General features: G+C 38.7%; 1 protein-coding gene across 2 annotated transcripts in view; it reads right to left on the reverse strand.

Moving 5' to 3' along the window:
* Positions 1–20,544, reverse strand: part of B3GLCT (beta 3-glucosyltransferase) — a 47,962-nt gene extending 27,418 nt beyond the window's left edge. The window contains exons 1-5 of one of the 2 annotated variants that reach the window (XM_031615690.2): positions 20,341–20,544; positions 13,752–13,813; positions 11,045–11,084; positions 6,985–7,094; positions 1,107–1,183 (exon numbers count right to left, since the gene is read on the reverse strand). In XM_031615690.2, the coding sequence (XP_031471550.1) occupies positions 1,107–1,183; positions 6,985–7,094; positions 11,045–11,084; positions 13,752–13,813; positions 20,341–20,428 (377 nt within the window). In that variant the 5' untranslated portion in view covers positions 20,429–20,544. Of the gene's footprint in view, positions 1–1,106; positions 1,184–6,984; positions 7,095–11,044; positions 11,085–13,751; positions 13,814–14,109; positions 14,224–20,340 lie in introns of those variants that run through there. The other variant, XM_090133461.1, reaches the window with a different exon arrangement.
* Positions 20,545–22,615: the final 2,071 nt, after the last annotated feature.

The following is a 22,615-nucleotide window of genomic DNA, read 5'->3' on the forward strand; positions in this document are numbered from 1 at the left end:
TGTGTGTAAACCTTTTGCACTGGGACATAATTCAAAAGAGGAGACATTAGGTCACTGAAAGACAAGCTAAGAAAGGGGAAAAAAATAGATGACATAGTTGGAACATCATCTTCCAGTTTTTCAATTTACTTCAATTCTCTTTCTGCACCTTCTCACAGCTTATATATATATTAAAGATAGCCACTACATAATCACCATTTTCATACTTCTGCACATAAAGAAAGCAATGGAAAGCAGAAAAGAGTAGGGTACGAAAATCCTGTCCTGTTATCAATCTGATGCAATAAAGGCACATCAGAGGAACAATAATATTAACTAAACTAAACCTCAAGAGGCTGCAGAGCCACTGGCATTCGTTTTAAAGGCAATTTTTAGGCAAGGTTTAAATTAAGAATTTTCCCTAACTGCTCAGTTTTCAGTACCCTGAAGCTTTAGAACTTTCAGAAACAAGAATCATTGCTTCCTGACTATTTGCAACATCCGACCACACAAATGCAGCAAGTCTTCCTCAGAGCAATTTGCATATGCCAAGAAAAGATATTTGAAATTCTGTCCTCTGATCATACTAAGATGAAAACAAGCTTCTAAAAATACATTAAAAACTACAGCTTTCCTCTACAGAGGAGCATTACCTCTTAGGAACACAGTGAGCAACAAAAGATACAAACTAAATATAGATATTATTTACTACCTTTTTTTTTTTTTTAAATCATTTATACTCTTCATTCAGTCAAGTACTGAAAAGTCTGAGGTTCTGAAATACTTCTTACAGACCTTAAACTGTGAGCAAATGGAAAAATATACACATTTTAAAATGGTTTTCTGTTGACTACTTTATTTTTCTAATAATTTTAAAACCCACAGCTATTTGAGGCAGATAGTTGTTCAGTTACATTATATTATTTCCTCTGTAGCTGGTCTTATGCCTAGAACATCCTCGTCTGATTTAATGAAGCTTAACAGAAAATTGCTTTGGGGAAAAAAAAAAAAAAAAAGAAGAGCAAGCAACTGAAAAGATAAGTTAGCAGCTCTGATCTAAAAACTGTTGTTTCTGAAAAAAAAAATCTTAAAAATATCTCAAAATAACCAGCATTAATTACACTTACTCTCTCATTAGTGGTAATATGGTCCATGCACCTTCATGCCTGTCCATCTGATGAATAAGCAGCACAGTCGGTAATTCCTTTAATGAAAATAAAAACTCTTGTTAAACATAAATAATCTTTTCCTAAGCACCAATTAATCTTAAAAAACTAAAAAGAAAAAAAAAAAACTATTCTGGAATGCCTACTGGGTTCTTCATTACTTTTACCAGCATGCGGGCCTGCAGAATAAATGACTTCCAGTGTTTTGAAACAAGGTGACCTAAATGCTTCTTACTACTCATGATTTCCTAATTCTCTATTAGATACTTAGCTAATACACTATAAGTAAAGTATTTTGCACAGATCCCACGTAATCAATTAAGGAACACACCATGCTCATTTCCATATCTTATCATAAAACATCATGCTATGAAGGGAATACCTAGAGGCTTGAAATAAAGCACAGAACACTTTTGCCCCAAATGCCACCTGTGGTATCAGCACACTGAGGGCTGCAACAGCTGTCACACAATGCAGCTGCAAGTGCTAAATAAAAACTAAGTAATGCATGACTAAAGGAGTCAGGTCTCCAACCAATTCAAAAGCACTGACACAGCCTCCTCCTTTAAAATCATGTATGACGTAAAATCATAGTATAAAACGCATCTTTAAAATAATTTAGTACCACTTATACAAGTTATAGTAACAGGGATGCTAAAGTGACACGCTCAGCTTTCACAGTAAATCAGCAAGAGAACTGGAAACATAAATTCTGATTCTTGAATCTAAAAATTAAAAGTCATCCTCACCTCTACTTCTGTTCTATGCTCAGATGCCTGACTACCATTTTGAAAAAGTACCAAGCTTGCTTCAGACTTTATATGCCATTTCAAAGGGTTCAGGGAAAGGCCACAGCAGTACTCAGTTTTCATAAATCAAGAGAAAAATGATGTGTATGCATCTGCCTTCAGATGATCTTATATTAAAGGAAAGATGGAAGCATTTAGCCAATCACAAGAAGGTAGCAATTGCAAATTAAAGTGAAGTGTTTCTGACTATAACTTGAGGTGCAAGGCACAGAGAAGAAAAAATTTCAATGAAGCAGAAAGTAATGTTATTCATTTTCCTATTGAATATTATATTGCAGTCTTCAAAACACAACTTTGCTGCCAGCCAAGTGTACTTAAATGTACAACCAAAGCACTGATTCCTGAGTGCCCACATGCTACATCCAGCTACTCAGTGTCTGGGAAAATAGATGCAATAAATATTTGTATCTGAAAACACATTCTAGGCAGTTTATTGCATAAGGACTTATTTTACATCTATTTTATCATCAAAATAAAGATTTCTGCAACAATATTTGTCTGAAAGAACAATAATCATCACTGCAACCTTTTCACGTGGGAAAGGTGGTGGTAGCCATTGATTTTTTTAATTTATTTTAAAAAGCCATTCTTCAACAATAACTGGAGTAAATTTCAGCATGCTTATTACAAGGTTGGAAATTGCTCACATGCTGCCTAGAGTTCTAGCAATTAGAAAATTAATAAGAAGTCCGTTAAGGTTTTTGTGATTCAAAAATAATGTACTTGATTCAGTAGTCATCAAGGGTTGTTTCATTTGATTTATGGTCACGACACTACAATATTTCCCTCAAATGCTAGTACTGACAGGTCTCCCACAGCAAACTGAAAAACAGTCACTCAACATAGAATTTATAAATGGGTCTATGTTTTCCTCTACCACGAAACGCGTTGACATCAACATGCTTCCAATCTTGTAGATGAAAACTTGAATAGATTATTATTCAGACTACCAGGACATGAGAAGACTCACAAAACCAATGAAACTTGGGGGGGAATATATATATATATATAAATATATATATTATATATATATAAATACACACACACATATATATACATATATAAAAAAAATCAAAGTTCAAAACGTTTGTCTATCAATCTACAATCCACAAAAAGAAGGCTATAGATTTTTAAGCTAGACTGGGCTTCATGTTTCAAAGATCAAAAGTAAGTCTGGAGTCTTCCATTAGCTTTTGCTAGCAGAGGTGGCAACTGACTTTTTGAACTAGACAATATAAAAAGCTGATTAACTTCATGCTTGTAATTACTGAGTTTTGAACAATATTCAGAGGTGTTGCCCCCACCTTCAAATGAGTGTCATAATTCTTAATATCTTACAAAAAAAGACATATTTACTGGAAGAACTATAAGAAGCATTTTAAGAATGAATGTGACATTTTGTGAAAGTGAAGGGTTTATTTGACATAAATAAATCCTTGCAGCTGGAAGAAAGCTGCTTATAGGAAGGAAATGGATCTATATGCTAACACGTTACCAAACCAAAAAACAATTTATCTAATAACACTGGGAAATAAAATAATTTAAAGAGCTGTATAAAACAGATCTGTTCTAATAAAAACAAGGTTCGTGTTGATATTGAGGAAAACCTAGCCATAAGGACAACTTTTTTCTACCGGGCAGTAGAATGTAATACAACACTTCACTTAAATATAATCCATTAAAGCTCATTAAAACCACAAGATCCCAAAAGACTGACTAGTCTCAGCTGGAATAACCTTCCATGGGATGGGAAGCCATTAAGCCATTAAGAAAGGAGAACGGGAGCAAGGGTTTTCAGAATAGAACCTACAATTTGAGCAAGAAATCTGTATGGTGAAGCAACAGATGCAATATGGATTGCACTGCATTGGTGGTATTAGTTTTAAAAGGTCTCAAGCAAATTAAGACTATATTCTTCCAAATATGCTGATTTTCTAAATATACAGATTAAACAACTAAATTGCAGGGATTGGGAATTACTTCCACTAAATGTTATAACCACAGATTTATTATGCTTCATAGTGAAGTAAAACACTGAACAGTTCAGACCTACTCCAATACTGACAATCATTCAAATATTCTAGCTATAGAGTTTGACATAGGCCTGCTCATTTGTGGAACACATCTGGCAAGGAATAAAATGTGGAAAGTACTACCACAGCCCAAAGAAAATGGAAACAACTCTGAAAAACGTTTCTATGTCGTAGTATTTAGAATTTCTTTCAGGTGAGATACAGATGTCAGAACTCAGAGTGGGAAGTGTATTGCAGAACAGAGAAATATTTAAGGATGTTTTTGGACAACACAGCTTCACTTAGCTTCTCCCAAGAATCTGAAAACAGATGTGGAAGTAGAGTTAGTGAGAACTTTAGAAATATTAATCCACCCATAAAAGGGCTGCATGTCCCACTGGTAAATTAAGAAACATAGAAAATACCCTCTATAAAACCCCTGAAGATTGTTTCCTGCAGATGACCAAAACATGAGCAAGAACAATTTAAAGACAGATCATTTCAGATAGGAATATGGTGAATATACATATTAAAATTCAAGCAAGCTATTTAGTCTCTTTTTTTCCTCACAGAATCACAGAATCACAGAATTGCCAGGGTTGGAAGGGACCTCAAGGATCATGAATCTCCAACCCCCCTGCCACACGCAGGGCCACCAACCATCCCACCTAATGCTAGACCAGACTGCCCAGGGCCCCATCCAATCTGGCTTTGAACACCTCCAGGGACGGGGCATCCACAACCTCCCTGGGCAGCCTGTTCCAGTACCTCACCACTCTCTCCGTAAAGAATTTCCCCCTGACATCCAACCTATATCTCCCTTCCCTCAGCTTAAAACCATTTCCCCTTGTCCTGCTGTCACTCACCCTTTCAGAGTTGATTCCCCTCCTCTTTGTAGGCTCCCTTTAGGTACTGAAAGGCTGCAATGAGGTCACCCCGCAGCCTTCTTTTCTCCAGGCTGAACAAGCCCAGCTCCCTCAGCCTGTCCTCATAGGGGAGGTTTTTCCTCCCCTTTCTCAACACTTAAGCAAGGAAATATTTCAGTGCATTGAAATAGTGCAATGCTGCCATCAGTACAGCCTAGGTAATTAAAAGCAGCAGACTCTTAAAGCAGCTAATGCCATACTCAACAGCGATTGGCAAATGGACAATAGATATTGTGGCCATGATTCAAAGGCACAATAAAGCTGAGATAGGCACCCAGAGGCTTCACCGGGTTATAGAGGCAGATGCTACAGACAGATATGGTCAGAGAGGACTGCAAACATAAAAATAGAACCTTCTAGAAGCACAAACCTGTCAGATAACAAAGAAACTGAACTTCTGATGTGCAGACCAATGGTACAGGCCAGCTGGCATCTGATCATACATCGAATAATAGGTAAGATAATAAATAAACAAGAACACAACCATAGGATGTTCCAAACATTTGTCACCTGTTCTTACCCTAGCCAGAACACTTAAAGACTCTGCACTGGAAACAAGTAGACGGGCAAAGAGACAATGTTAACAAAAATTCAACCAAGACATAAGTGACACAAGCATTGCCTCAAGCAGTGTGGAGGTGTTCTACGTACATTTCCACATTTATGAATGTACTTGTACCACTTAAACTGATATTAGTAATCTCTACACTAGTAGTTCAACTCAGAAACAGGCAGGTACCCTACAATAGGTTGCACAAGTATGTGTTCAAAAGAACTAGTCAAAATCTCAAACATTTCTATGAAATGGTACAAAATACATGATTTTGCTCAAAACAGAGTAAGTTTAATGGTAAAAATACTACATGCTTCTGTAAAGCAGTTTATACATCCCATCATCTATTGCTGATATGAAAGTAAGTGATATTCATTTTTGCTTTTGAGTATTACACAGCATCGTTCTCAAAATCTTTTTCTTACATTCTTGTGTTTTACATTCCTGGTGAGGCCACATCTGGAGTACTGTGTCCAATTCTGGGCTCCCCAATTTAAAAAAGACAGGGATTCCAAGGAGTCCAGTGGAGGGCCGCAGAGATGATAAAGGGCCTGAAGCATCTCCCGTGTGAGGAAAGGCTGAGTAACCTGGGTCTGTTCAGCCTTGGGGAAAGAAGACTGAGGGGAGATCTGATTAATGCTTATAAATATCTAAAGGGAGGTGGGAGGCAAATGGATGAGGCCAGGATCTTCTTGGTGGTGTGTAGTGAGAGGACAAGGAGCAATGGCCTAAAACTTGAACACAGAAAGTTCTGTACCAGCATGGGAAGAACTTCTTTACAGTAAGGGTGACGGAGCACTGGAACAGGCTGCCCACAAAGGCTGTGGGGTCTCTTTCTATGGAGATATTCAAGACCTGTCTGGATGCCCACCTGTGCAACCTATAGTAGGGTGCTTCCTTTAGCAGGGGGATTGGACTCGACGATCTCTTGAGGTCCCTTCCAACCCCTGCAATTCTGTGATGTTGTTGCTCTACTGCCACAATGCTACAGATGTGCAATAAAATTCTAACAGAATCTACATCACAGCATCTTCATTTGTTCCAGTAAAATGATGTACTTACCTAAAAATTATTCTAAGTATTGTTGGAGTGATTATGTTGTTCACTTCATAAAGAAAGCACCTGATCTTCTTTAAATTAAAAACCAATTTTAATTAATTTTGATTAAATTTATTAATAATTTTAATACCCAAAATAATTAATTAATTTTACTTAAAATCAAAGACAAAAGATTACACTCTTACAGTAATAGGGGTAAACTTCAACGCTTTTTTAATTGCTTCTATATCAAATGCCATTCAAACCTAAAAAGTTATTCTACAAAAAGTTATAGGTCAAATTATAATTATTTAGTGATAAATTATGGTATTAAATCAGTGAATAATCATTGAAACAGTTTTCATACAAGCATATAGAAGACAATAAAAGGAATACAGTAGATCAGAAAAGGGTGAAATATAAAAGCTTTTCTTTCTTTCTTTTAGTAAAACACAGGAGTAACATACATAACAAAATACAATCTGTATAATCTAAACATACCTTTCCAAGATCAGCAGTCTGTTTTAAAATGTCTCTTTTTAGATCTTCTGCTCTCTTGGAATGAAAGGAATTGCTTTGACTCTGGATGACAAAAACAACTTCTTTTAATTCTGTGAACCAGAAAATAAAAAGAGTTCAGAACAAAGGTAGTTATTTTCAGTTTTGCTCCAGGGGCACTGAAAAGCCAGGTATGTGTGGGGGAATTTATAATAAAGGAAGAAATTTTTTAGTTACACAAACATTTTATGAAATAGTAAAAAGGCATCATTTAACACACACACACAAATCTAAAACAGTCCTTTAAAGGATTAACTTATAAAAATCACGACATGAGGATGAGATCTGAAGCAACAAAGAAACTTAAGCACACAATAACATTAGCCACGTTAGACCTATGACAGCACAAAGTTGCTGGTTAAATGTTTTTCTGCTTTTCTTCAATATCTTTTTCACTCCATTTATTAGTTTATTCTCTAAGATAAACTCTGAAAATGAAAATTGTGCAGACATCATAAGCACTGACATAGTTTAGATTTCAATTTTTTTTGCCCATGTAACATTCCTTCATACTCTGATCCACTCTATAAACTACTTTAAAAAACTTTCACAATAAAATCATATGAATAGCAACTGTTGACTAACTAGCACTAAATCTACTAAATTACCTATGTAGAAATTAAAATCAGTGCAAAAGTTAAAATTGCACTTAATTGATGCTACTGAGTGCCAAAGGGTTAAATCTATATTCAGAACATTAAGAATATCCCGAGAGATAAAAAGCAATAACTAGACAGCTTTATACAATTACTGCTGTAGTATCAGTACACTTACAGATATGCAAACAGCTGAATTACATTCAGTTTCACTTACAGTGCATTTAACAGCTGTGATATCCCACAGCAGAATTCTTTCTAAGAGTAATCTAACACCCAATTTTGTATTACTGCTTAAATCCCACAGAAATAGTTTCCTCTCTATAGACACTTGAAAATATTTCCTAAGAGGAAATATATGCAGTATTAAAGTATCATTGCAAAGCATGTATAATTTAAAACTGCTTATCATACACATAAATTGTTTCTCAGGTTGAGAAATAGTCAACCAAGCAAGGCAAAGAGCAGAGTCTTTTGGAAGATTAGTAACCAGCAGTCTCTGATGCACTGGTTTTATTTCTTTTGTTGTCTTCCTCTTTTGTTTCCCTAAGGCTTTTCCATATCTGGAAAATATCTTTGATGATCTCAAATGCTCACTGATTGGAAAAACAGGTTGAGTTCACAAAGGAAAAGAAAAACAAAATTAGGAAGCAGGAAGGTTGAAACTTTCTATGTCTTAATATAGCTATATCTCATTGCTAAGTAGAACGGAGTGTTAGTGAGATTTTAAGAACCTGTTATCAGCACTGTGCGCTTTAGAGTATGCACTGACTGTGCAACACAGAATCATAGAGTTGGAAGGGACCTCTGAGGGCCATCTAGTCCATCTCCCCTGCAGTGAACAGGGACGCCCATTCCAACACTCAAGTTAAATGCTGCCTTGAGTTCCCAAAGAAGGTGAAGTCAGCACAGTAGTTCCAATCAACATGCTGCTTACCCAATGATCTTTCCACTCCGCTGTCTTCACCCTGTACTGTAATAAGCTCCACTGGTTTTCAATACCAATGCCATCCACTTCATTGAAACAATGATACATATTCAATAAATGTTCTCAATTATCTACTCTGCTCATATACACCAACAAAATGTTATATCTTTTCTCAGAAACCATGATGTATATTAAACTCATGCAAAATTGTCAGCGAGAAGTGTTACTCCCAAGATCCAACCATCACATTTCAGCATATGACAGATGAGTAATTGCTACACTTTCCTAAAATAGTCTCACCTCAAGAACAGACCCGCTTTGGTTATTCAGATATGCTAAAAGCTGTGTTGGTCAGCTACATAGTCTATCACTTGGGGTCAAACGTACCCACCATTAAAGTATCTATATGCCCACCTGATAGGCAAGACTTTTTGCCAAGGTGTGGCAGTGGCGATCCAACACTGACAGTGGTCTTATGGTTGGGCTGTAACAAATCTATGCAAGCAGCTCGCTGAGCACCAGCCAATCCTGAAAATGGCATCACATGCTGGCCATGAGAACACAGACTTCAATTGTATAACACACTTGTCTTCCCAGTGACTAAAACATCAGTATTTTGATACTTGTCTTCCAAGACTAGGCTAAGGACTTTTCCAAAGACCTCTAAAATCTCTGAAAGGAAGACAATAGATATTAACTTTGTTTTCTTGGCACAAAAGGTACAGCTTATGAGAATACAGAATTTTCTTGCATAACAGTTTGAAAAAGATGAATGAAAAATCACAGGAATTAAGAACCATCAAGAAAAAAAAAAACACTGTCCCAACTCCTTTTATTTTACAGTATCCACAGAACTGCTTGGCAACATACATATTAGAAAAAAATCTTTCTTAGGGAGAGGTAGGGTCTCCATTAAAAAAAGATAGAGAACACAGGTAATGATGCATCAAGTCCAGCTTATTGTCTTCAACAGCAGCGATAAGAAACATGATGTGGGAAGAGTGCACAATTTTCACCTATACAGTGCTGCTCATAGCCTACCAGCATCCACAGCTACTGCATTAGGAAATGCTGGAAGATAAATAACTGCCTGTTTCTCTTTCCATCTCTTTACAGACTTGTCCTCAACTGAAACTATCAGTATTGTCTGCTTCCACAACCTACTGTTGCAACACATACCTAAAATTTGTTAACTAATGCATAAAATACCTTTCTTTGTCTGCTTTTATGCAAAACAAAATGAAACAACAATAACAACAACAAAAAAAACAATAAACCATAGATGATAGTAGATACATCACTAATGCTTTACTGTAGCACTTCAAAGTATAAGTTTCCTAAGAAATGGCATTATATAAAAAGCTATGAAAACAGAAATTATATTAAAAGTTATGGCAAAAAAAAAAGTCTGTCAATGCATCCCTGGATGCTTTATGAAGTGAGACACAACAGGTCTGGAAGGAGTGATAAAAACTGCAGTGAGAAGCAAACAGCAACAAGAACCTGGCTGTGCTATGAAATTCAACAGCAAGAGATGAAAGAACATGGAGAAAGAGGAAAGGGATTTTGTTGGACACCACATAAGGAAGGGCGATCTGGAAAAAACCTTCTATTAAAAGGGCCTGACTTTTTAATGGTAAAATGGGAGATCACTGGGACAAAGGATTTAATTATTTTCCACGAGAGTGGTTACCTGCACTAGGGACACAGCTTGGAATTAAATCCAAAGAAGTCCAACACAAAACAAACAAACAAACCAAGAAACCCAAAACTTGTCAGTACCATTAAGAGTTCTATTATCAACTCCAGTACAAGCATGATAGATGTTCCTGGTGGTCATCTTTGATGTCAGAATGAAATCCCAAATTCTCAGAAGCTGCTACAACAGAAACATGGTCAAACTGCCTCTTTTTAGAACAAGATGATCTAGGTGCTCAACCTTGTATGAGTGAGAAGTACCACTGCAGTTCAAATTTATTTCACTATTCAGAATGCTGTCAGTGCTTGACATCTTTCTTTTAAACTTGCTTCTGGTTGTAACAAGTAATTTGTAGTGATTCCAGTTACTACAATTACCATGAGAACCTGGCAGATTTGGTAGCATTCAGTATCATATCAAATTTTTAGCATGAAAATTGATTTTAAAAAACCTTTGTACTACACAAAGTTATGCATTAATTTCATAGTGCACATTTTGAGAAAATAAACTTAACTGCAATAAAGTTTCAAATACAAATGCAGATCAAGAAGCATATATTTGATGAGGCTGTGCAAGCAAGGGGAAACATATTTGAGAACTGGCAACTAACAATGCTGTTGAGCATTTAGTCACTGTTCACAGTTACTTTTCAAAGCATGACTGTATTTTATTCACACAAAAAAGATAGCCACTTTAAAAACAGACTGGAAAAAAAAATATTGGAATGTGTGAACTTCAGTACCAGCTTAGAACAAGTCTGCATAAAACAATTTTACTTACCCTTGCTCCTTTTACTCACTGTTCCACGTTTTTCAGACTTCTAGAAGGGGAAAAACAGAAAAAACATAGTGAGAGAACACTTATCTATGACTCAGTTTATATTGGAGCTTTTAACACTAACAATGTCATCTCTTCCTTTTTTATTGTATAAATATATTGTGTGTATATATATATATGTATCTCCTTTGTGATCAAAGCACAAAGTTTGGAATAAGAAACTACAATATATACAAATGTATTAAAAAAAACACTTCTACTCATGTGTGATGCACTATCAAACATCCACTGAAACATCATTCTTAAGAAAAACCCAAAAAGCAATTTATGTCAAAACAGTAAATATGAAAAGGTGGGGATTTACTCAGGTCAGGTATTACATACTGGTCCATTTGTCACACAATTTTAATAGAGTGTTTAAGGACTGGCAACAGTGACATTGTACTTGTATCAGTAACTGGGAAACAAAGACACAAAAAATATCTCAACAGTATATGGAGCTGCTCCTCAGTAACAGAGACTGGGTGGAAAGGTATCATTTAAGAACCGATGACTGGGGGAGAGATATCAGACTAGAGAAATAGCTTTACACTTCCTACAGCAATTGTAGGAAGGAGAGTCTCCTCTTATTGCACAGTGCCTTCCAGCTAGCACCTCAATGCTTTTGTCTGTCTGAATGTGAAACCAAAATTGTCTTCATTAATTGTATAAGGGTGTTCTTAAGATTCATCTTAGTTCAAGTGCTTTGAGTCCTTCATATAGAGAAATATTGTACTTAGCACTCTTCAGGAGTAAGCCTTTATAAAGTTTTCCTATACTTGTGACAATTACTACTTACAAGCTTGTTTTTTCTCTCCATTTTTTTAATGCCACATCCATTTAACCTTTTTATTTCTGCTTGTATCAGGTGATTTTTCCTTTGTCCAGATCTGATTTTACACTGAGATATATAATCAGAATAGCAACTACATACACATTGCAATCTATTAGCAGAGCAGTAACTAAGGTAACATACAAACCAAAGTAAATTTCTCAAATTACCTTCCAGAAAAGACACCTACATCACAGGAGAAAAAACAATAAAATTTGCTCCCTCAGCAACAAGACACAGCAACAGAATCCAGGCCAGGGCAAAATGAAAGTCTGGTCATCTCTGAAAGCCGTGAGGTAAACTCACTATACATAGGACTTACACACATTCCACTCTGAAATAAAAAAAGTAACAATCTGATCCCTTGCCCTTGGGTTCAGAAAAGCCTTTCATTCTAGGCATGGAAATCTACGTATTCAAATGATTCAAGAAACTGTTGTCGCACCTGTCAGCATTAAAATAACTAATTACATAAATTTCTATGCCAGACACACATTAGGCACCAAATGCTACTGAAAAGACCCTAAGCACCCTTAACATTTTATTCAAGTGGTAAAGTAATTACACTTTAATACTGAGTTGAGTAGAAATCCAAGTCACTTGCACAGTTCTCACCACTCCAGATACATTTTACCTAGCATGCAGCTCTTCTCAAACTGGAATGAGACAGCACTGGCATTTCACAGAGAGAAACACGTAAGTAATGAAAACAGGATTACGTTATCCAGGCTCCCAGATATATGACAGCAGATCATGAATTTGCAATGGGGATATTTTAAAGTCATGAAAACTACTGTACATTCAGCAATCATCATTAAGAGCAAATTTAAGAACACATCTCTGACCATACTTCTATTACATTTGATGCAAGATCAAATTTGGATCAAATCTAGATTTAAATGGCTCTTCTAGGTTCTAACTCTTGATTAGTTCCACCATTTCTGATTTTTCCTCTTTAAATCTTGTTTATGTATACACACATTTGCTACAAATGTATACATATGCATGTGTGTATGTTATATATTTAAAAACTTGCGTGTAGAAGCTTGTTAAAGGACATGCATGTACACACAATTTCCCTTATGCTCTTCAACTGAACAGTAAGACTACTTTTGACTATTCGTTCTTCTAATTTATTAATTTAAAATTTCATATGCAAGCTTTACCTGAAATGTGATATGGGTAGCAAAAAGTCATTCAGCCAATTGGACAGCCATATCCCTTTCAATGCACAGTATATTTAACAAAATGGAGAAGAAAGGAAAACACATCTCTGAAGTGATAAAGGTTATGTGTTCAAAATGATTCTGGTTAGATGTAACAGCACTACCTGCCCATAGAAGCTATCAAAACAGCAAACTTTGGGGTATTTTTTTACCTGTAATTTTCTAATGGACTCTTCTGCTGATCTTCGAAAAACAAAATAACTTTTCTCAATTATTTTGTTCCACATCATCACACACACACAAAAAAAACCAACCAAACAAACAAACAAAAAAAGCCCTAATTATCTTAACAAAAATATCAACATAAATCAGAAAATGCAACGTAAGGAAGAATCAAAGGTGGTAAGTTTATTCCAATAGTACTGAGAGTCCATGAGATAAGTTAAGATGCTTAGCAATACTGGAAGACTAGAGTAACACGTACAGTGTGTGTCCCACAAAAGGTATCTGAAGAAGTCTGACACACCAGAAGGATGTCATGAGGCAGTTCATATCACTGAAGTCACTGATCAAACTAATCCTTGTCATGATGTAAACTTTATGCTCCACACATTTATAGATGCATTTATAACATCTGTAAAATGTTTCTGCTTTGGCAATTAAAATTTGTTACCTGCAGCACTGGTACTTCAGCTTTATCTTCTGCATCTTCAAGAACTACACTTAAAGCAAAAGCTGAAAGAAAAAGCAGACATTTTTTTCAAATTATAGGAGCTCGTTTTCATACTTGACAAAGCTCTGCAGCAATTTTTTTTTTTTTTTTTTTTCACATTAAATGATACTATTTTGATGATAACCTTAATGAATATTCTGTAAGAATCTGTGTTTTTGCTGCCTGGCAATTCTATTCCTGTGCATCACTAGGAAAAAAAGTCACTCTGATGTGAAGCCAATTTATCTTGGCTTCAAGGTAGGTAAATCCCATTAAAAAAAAAAAAAGAAAAAACACATCTGTTCAGTCATTCATTCACCTGACACCAGCATAACGTGCTGTCACTCGGGGTGTGTATTCCTCTCTGTCTATAGGTTGAAGTTCAGATCATCGAAGCTTCACGTGGAATCACAGGTATGATATCACTGATGTAAAATTGTATCAAATTTGAAGATGGTTATTTTGCATCTTGAATGCTCTCTCTGAACAAGTTCAGCTGCTGATGTCTCAGAGATCCAAACAAATATTTAAAAAAGAAGAGACCCAGAAGAGCTCATTTACACAAACATAGTATCATCTAAAACCTTCTATACTGACACCACCCTGTGCATATATTTTTGGATTGCATTAGACAAAAAAATCATAAGAAAGGGTTTTATAAATTTTTTTTGTTGCTTTCCTGCTGATGCACTCTGAGCAATTTGTCTGTTTGCTCACTTGCAAAGCAGTAATTCTATTTAACATAAGAAAACCTTTCTAAGATTCTTCATAAGGATTCTTTTTCTTAAACTTACTAAAGATATGCAAATTAAAGCTAATTGCCATCACTTGGAAGGAACTAAAGGTCCTATTAATCATGATCAAGTACATAATTTTCTTAAAAACTGAGAAAAACGCTGCAGGTTCAAACGAAGTGCTTCACTGCAATTTTAAATTATTTACCATTTGAAACTGATTTCAAAGTGAATTACTAGCAACTCTCAATTCCTTAGGCTAGGAATTGGAAACGTAGGAAAGGGAGAAGTTGTTCAAAGCCTGTGATGCTTCATCTCTGATTACCTACAACACTCTGCTCTTCCAACTGGAGGCTGAATTTCATAAAATACCTTGGAGTCGTGTAGCATGGTAGACTTAATATTAGCCATAGCCAAATTTCAAGACAACATCTAGTCAGGAAGAAAAAAACAGTGTACAAATAGGGGCTGTGTGTGTCACAGTGTTGCCTTCATGGAATATTTTGTACTTCTATTTCAAAAGGGCACAGTAAATATTTCAATCTTAGTATTGTACCCCTTGCTGACAGCATGTTCTGATCATCACTTTCCCTCACATAAACCAGACCCACACGTTCTACTAAACACAATCTGAATTACAAGAACAAAACACCCTTATTTTGGGAAATGTACTAATTACACAATATTAACATGAAGAATGGTCACCCCCTAAATTTGGCTTATTTGCAGGGCTGCACGCAAGCAGAATTTTCACAATGTTCAGGTTTTATTATGCAGCTGAGGCACGGCATAGAGAGACCTGAAACAGCTATGACTGACAGGAGATGCTGCCTCTCACTATAATATTAAATAACCCATGTCACACAGCTTCTAGGGTTTATAAAATATTAACGTACTCTATCCTCGAAACAGAACAAACAATACTCAGATAACTCTGAAAAAAAAAGATCTATTCCTATTATTTTTTGAGAGCCCATAAAACTCTTCAAGAAATTATTTTAATAACCAACTTCATCTTTGCATCACAGACCCCCTGAATACCTGAGGTTAGAGAGGACCTCTGATGATCACACAGTCCAACTGCACCAGTCAAAGCAAACTGAAATAGACATTATCTACTACCAGTTTGGAGTATTTCCTAAGACAGATAAATAATAATAAACTTATTGTCCTTCATGTGTTTGGAAATGGTTCCTGGGATTATTTGCTCCATCGCCTTCATTGAAGCGACACAGATTCTTGACCTTTTTAAAGACAAGCATGATATTTGCTCTTTTCTAGTCAAGAAGTGGCCATCTATCAAGAGCTGCCATGCAGTGAGAATGTCAAGCTCTGTCAGCATTAGCAGAAGCCTCCCATCGGGCCCCGTGATTTCTGCATGTTCCATTTGCTTAAATGTTCCCCTAACCTGGTACTCCTCCTTAAGTCTTTGTTGCTCCAGACCCTCCTACAAGTTTTATCACAGAAGGTCTTACCAGTAGAGACCAAGGAGAAGATGATTTTGAGTTCCTCATTCTCTTCCACATCCTTTCTCACGATCTCACATCACCCATTCAGTAGCAAGCCCACTTCTTCCCTACAGTCTCTTTTGCTGTGGATACAGCTGTAGAAGCCCTTCTTGCCTTCCACATCCCTCACCTTCAGCTGGGCTTTTGTCTTCCTAAGCAAATGACTGCATACACAGTGTCCCTATATTCCCAGGGTGACCTGACCTTATTTCTACCTCTTGTGTAGTTCCTTTTTGAGTTTTACCAGGAACTTTTTCATCCATGTGGGCTTTTTGCCATCTCTGTTTGCCATCCTGTATGTGGGAATGGACAACTCTTGAGCTTGCAGCAGGTGAACCTTGGAAATCAACCAGCTGTCCTGGAGCACTTCCCACATCCATCTTCCTGTACTGTTGAAGAGGGCAGCAGAACGAATAAGCCTGGCTAAAAATGATTTTTGTTGTAGCTGTCCTTACATATAAGGAAATGTCAACGCTGACACATACCATTTATTAAGCTGAAATCTGACAGTGATGAATGTTCAATTTCTCCATGTGCCATTATTCTTACTCTCAGTGGTTCCAGACACGCAGCATCCCACTCTTTTCCAATGGATAAACATACTGAAATGATTCTGTATCATTTATGTTAAATATTCTAGGAGTACGTGTAATTTTTTCTCAAGCTAATACATTTTGAAGATGAGACAAGAACTGTTCTGATTATTTTTAAACTACTGATGAACCATTCACTGAACAGGCTGCCACCATGAAGCCTCAGGATTCTTCAACAGCAACTACACTTTTCATTCAGGCAGAGCATATGAATTTATTTAGCAATGAGTGTGCCACAGTGCCTCTACAAACTTGTCAGCAAATCCATTATGCTCATACAGTATAATTTAATATGAGCAAAGCAGTCTTCAGAACTACAGAGCTATGCACTTGTGGGGTAACAAGTCTACCAAGATGAAGTGTTCTGGCTATGCCATCTGATCTATCAGCCTGGAAAGAACCATCCTCTTCCAGAGATTTACTAGAAAAAGGGTGGAGTGTAAAGAAGATTGTTAAGACCAGCTGGTGTAGCACTTACCAACACAGGGGCAACACGGGTAGTCAGGAAACACAGTGCCTAGGAGCCAGTGAGCTTCTCTAAGACAAATTCATCCACCTACATTTCACTCCCGAGGAAGGTCTGAAGAAGGTATGCTCATGAGCAGAGAGAGAAAACTTCTAACTACATGCATGCAGGCTGTACCACACTTGTGTAACACACACAAACTGTAAACAGTGTGGAAAGCATGTTTTCTCATTTTGCATATATTACACAAGTCCAAGGAGTGACAACCTATGTCTGGGAGCTTTGAGATGCTATGTTAAAAAAAAAACAAAAAAAACCAACACAACAAAACAGTAACTTTTCATTTCCAAATATCACTACCAGTTCAGAAAAACGTGGGGTATTTCTTTCAGCACAGAATTCCCTATGAAGCACACCAATCTCTGCAGCTACAGGTTTGTCTGCCAAAGTCAGAATGTCCTCTAATCCTTTTGCATCGTTTGTTGGTGCAAGACAAACCTCAAGTGGGCCACTGACTTATCCAAGAGCATTCAAAATCTATTAACAAGAAGAAACTGATTACCTGATAAAAGACTCTGTGGCCACCACCGCAATGAAAAAGGGTACAGTATAAACTGTACCACTGCTCACAAACAAAGCTATCTGAAGAGAACAAAACAAAACAGCAAGACACTGAGTATTGTAATGTTGTATTTGTCACTTGGCAATTTAATGCACTGTGCACGTTGATGTCTGTTAGCACACACAGCTATTCATACTGGCAAAAGCAACCAGAAGCTGAACATGTCAATTGCCAGCCCTCCCCTTCTAGCTGCTCATGAACTGAGGCAAAGTAAGAAAAGCAAAGAAATTTTAGGCAGATTTTAAAGCTCTTTCTTTTCATCAATCTTATCTTTATTTCCTTCGGAAGTAGGGATAAAATCAACTGAAAAAGCTGGACAACATTTCTGAATCGATTTCCACAAAAACTAGAAACTTAATCAGAGAATGAAATATAAGCAGCTAATCATTGTTCTCAAGTCCCATTATTTCAACTGGAATTGTGGTGAGTTAGTAGACTTACTTATGGCACTATAAGGGGGGGGGGGGAAGATGAAAGGAAAAAAAAAATCTAACCGTTTACTGTTTAGCAGCTGAACTGCAGGAATATGTGCCAACAACTAGGAAAGTGCAAGTAAGTCCTGTAGCACTAAAATGCAATACATTGTGTAACTATAATGTTATAAAACCATATTATAAATGCAGAAGTAATCCCCTTTTTCAGCACAGTGACCCTTTTAGCATAAGCAGTTTTCAGATATCTATGATTATATGTGCAAAGGATGTTAAAGACTGAGTTATTTCTTTTGATTCCACAGACAAAATCCATTTCAGCACAAACACCATGTGCCTGGCATCTTCCTCTTTGATGGTTTGATTCAGGTCTGCCTGAACCCAGAGTCATTCCAACCATCTCACCAGGCTGTGGGTCGACTTAAATGAGCGGCAGCGTTACGATTTTATGACTTCTATACAACAAATGTTCCACTGGAACAGGTTGCCCAAGGAGGCTGTGGATGCCCCATCCCTGGAGGCATTCAAGGCCAGGCTGGATGTGGCTCTGGGCAGCCTGGTCTGCTGGTTGGTGACCCTGCACATAGCAGGGGGCTGGAACATGATAATCTTTGTGGTCCTTTTCAAGCCAGGCCATTCTATGATTCTATGGAAATCACAGTAACAACTTGCAGTCAAATATGTTGCGCTCAATAAACAGAATACTTAAAATAATCTCCCCGCACTTCAAATTATAATTTAATGAAAAGCCTATTTTTGTTTTGTTTGGGGGTTCATTGTTTCCCCCATGCCTTGAATTTTCAAAGAACATAAGTCTACCAATTGACATGATTCCAGAGAAAATCTGCACTGCCACTGTTAGTCAAAGAGATAGGATCTTTCACAATTAGACAGCATAAGAGCCCTAGGAGGCAAAATAAATTAGCTATGTGCATTTACATGCAAGTTTTTGTAACACTTCTTCATTGATGGTGCCCTAACAACACCAAAGACCCTGATGGAGCCAGGTTAGGTGAAGACTGGAGAGAAAGCAAGGGGAGGGAGGAGAGGAGGCGATGCAAGCAAATATCCAGCATCTGAAGCCTTTCATAAAATAAAAGCAACTCCATTTGTTTCTTTACTGTACTTCTTCAATCTCATGAAGAAAGCAGCTGAATTCACCACTGTGAACCACTGAAAGGCCAGAGCGAGCACTGTGTACACCCGTATCGTTATAAAAGCTGACCAAGAAAAGCTGTGAAAGAAAAGGCACCATCACTATTCCTTCCAATTGTCTGAATGCTATACAAACAAAATCATCTGAATGCATTTTCCCATTCTGCATGCTGCCACCTGCAAGCTGGATTTTCTACAACGGCTTAACTGCTAACAGACACGCTGCTTTTCTTCTGTGAAATGCAGTCCAAATTATTACTTTTCCATGAACAAAGTTGATAGGTTTGCAAATTTGCCAGCTGAAAAGCATATGGTGTTTATTAAAGGGAGAACTTCAAAATTAAGTATTTTTTAAAGCAGAAGAAAGCCCTGACACTACAAAAAGCTTCAGGTGGACGGATTCTATAGTAAGAACTACTAAAGCAAGAATCCAAGCTGTTAGACTTCTGCCTTCTAGATGCAAGTAGATAAAGTATCTAAGTATCTAAAACACATAAATGCACAGGGAAAACTGAAGCTGCTGTCCTCTGACTGTCGGAATCTGTCAGAAGTTACGCGTGCTACAGCACCGGAGCAAAACTCCTCGCTCTAAGAGTGAGATGCAGCGTCAGCAAGAGCAATAAGGTATCAGGACTCCAAAACTCAGGCGTGGGTAAAATGAAAAATGTTTTACAGCCAAAAAGCCAAACATCACCCTTTACTTTGCTGGAAAACGGATGTGTCGGTGCGAGGCTTTATTTTTCCCTAACCGCGCGGCGCTCCCCCGCCGCCCGCTCCGGGCGCTATCTCCAACACGAGGACGAGCGGCCCCGCGGCGCTTCCCGAAGCCAACCCGTAGTGCGGGCAGCCGGCAGCCGCTCCCGCGCCCGGCCCACAACAAACTTCAGGGGAAGGGGCAGCTCCTCCGCGCGGGGCGGGACGACGGGGCGAGGAAGCCGCCGCGACTCCGCTATCCCCCCGCGCCCCTCTCCCGCTTCTTCCGCCCCGCGTTCCCTCCCTTCGCCCCGCCGTGCCGTCCCGCCTCGGGCCCCGCGCACTCACCCCGGGTGCGGAGCGGCGGGAGGAGGAAGAAGACGTGGGCGCAAGCGGCCAGAAGGAGCCAGCGGCTGCGGCCGGGATCCCGAGACATCTTGGCGAGGGCCGCCGAGCCGCTCGGGGCGGGGGGGGGAGGAGCGGGGCGCGGAGCGCCCGCTGCCCGCCTCTGCCGCAGGAGCGCGGGCCAACGGCCTCCGGCGGGTGGCGGTGCCGCCGCCAGCTCGCTCGCTCGCTCGCTCCCTCCTCCTCCCCTCCCACCCCCACCAGGGCCCGGCAGGACCGGGCGCGAGCGCCGGGAGGAGGCGGATGGGAGGCGGAGTGCGGCCGCGGCGCCCTCTGGCGGGCGGCAGTGGATCCGCCTCGCTAACAAATCGCTAACGAATCGCTAACAAATCGCTAACAAATCCCCGTTCGGGGTCACGGACTACATACCCGACACGGAAACCTAAAGCCATCCTAGTAAGTGTAGTTTCCCATAACCATCGTCAGACGTCAATCATCTGTTACCAAAAGCAATTCGTGACGTCTTTAATTCTTACTGCTACATTAAGAAACTGGAAAACTTCCATAGAAAATCCTCCAAAAAGGCTTGATTGTTAAACAAAATGTTGTTTTCTTTTTTTAATTATTATTATTAGCTTCATCTTTCATTAACAAATCTAAATATTGTCAATCAAGCGATATCCAGCACTCATACAGCAACATGGTCCAAATTAGCAAGTGGCCCAATACATCTCTAAAACAAACCTCATGGCACTACCAACAGGAGCAGAGCACAAAACAGGCTGCCCGCCGGTGGTGGAGTCGTCTTCTGTGGAGATATTGAAAACCCACCTGGACACTTTCCCGTGCAACCTGCTGCAGTGAACTTGCTCTACAGGGGGCTGGGCTGGGTGGTCTCCAGAGGTCTTTTCCAACCCCTATGACTATGATTCTGTAAACCTTCAGGCAGTCATTTCATAATTACCCGTGTCACAACATGGCTCTTGCATTATCCTTGCCAAGAACAGGCCTCCACTCATATATCGAATATGCAAGGCCTTGTGGCTGCTGCCAGTCAGGATTGCTCCACATGCACTTTCTCGACCTGCCTGCACCTCTATTTCATTTTGTTTCACTGAGACAGCCTTTCCTTTAATAGACCAAGTGCCCAAGACCAATTTTACAATGGCCTATCTTTGTTCAGATCAATGAAGAAAGATCAAAAATATCGAAACTTGATCACAAACGAAAAACGATCCCCTGTGGATTGCAGAGTGAGGATAAAGAAGCCACCAACACATATTCCTGTGAAGAACTCCACAGGCTGACAGCTTGCTGGACATGTCTCCCATCAGAAAGGAACTGCCAGCCTTCAGACCCAGAGGAGCAACAGAATGGTGAATGTAACAGCAGGAAAAGGAGTAGAAAACAAGCAGTGTTCTTTCTCCTTCTGTAACAATCAGTTTTGTAATAATAATGATACATTATTTGCATTTCATTTATACTAAACAAGAAATTATTGGCTTTACTTACATGTAAGGCATGGCTTCTCTTTGCCTTCAAAACACAATTTTCAGTGTGACACCCAGTGCCTCTAGGGAGAAGTCTGAGGGGCAACCTCATGGCAGCCCACAGCTCCTACAGGGAGCAGAGGGGCAGCGCTGATCTCCGCTCTGATGACAGTGACAGGAACAAGGATACCTGGAGCAGCATCAGGAAGGGCAGCTGGGGGTCAGAGAAAAGTTTTTCACCAGAGGGTGGTGGGCATGGAACAGGCTGCCTGAGCTCAGGGAGCTCTTGGGCAACATAGAAATTGGATTTTGGGTGGTTCTTTTTGAAGCCAGGAGCCAGACTCAGTGATCTTCTTGGGTCCATTCTAACTTGGGACTTCTATGATTCTAAGAAATATTTCTCATACTGAGTACTTACAGCCATGAATTCCAGTCAGGTCTGTATATACACATTTTCCTATCAAATACACAAGATTTCCATCACTCACACTCCCCTCCTACCAACCCAATTATTCAGTACATGTTGATCTCACTTGTAAACCATAAACTTCTTTATTTTCAAACCAATAAACCCAACAGCATACTAGCTAACCGAAACTTTTCCTAGAAACTCTGTATCTTTTAGATCTATTGCATTAGCTTTCTGACAGATCAAGCATTCAGTGGGGTAACTTAAGTAAGCCAGAGAAGCGATTTTGAAGATGAATGGAAAACTTTTCAATGTAATAAATGTTCACTCTCACTGCAAGTTCATCTTTATCACTGTAACTTAGCAGAAGACATCACAC

This window comes from Phasianus colchicus, chromosome 1, assembly GCF_987193195.1.
Source record: "Phasianus colchicus chromosome 1, bPhaCol1.hap1.1, whole genome shotgun sequence".
NCBI lineage: Eukaryota > Metazoa > Chordata > Aves > Galliformes > Phasianidae > Phasianus > Phasianus colchicus.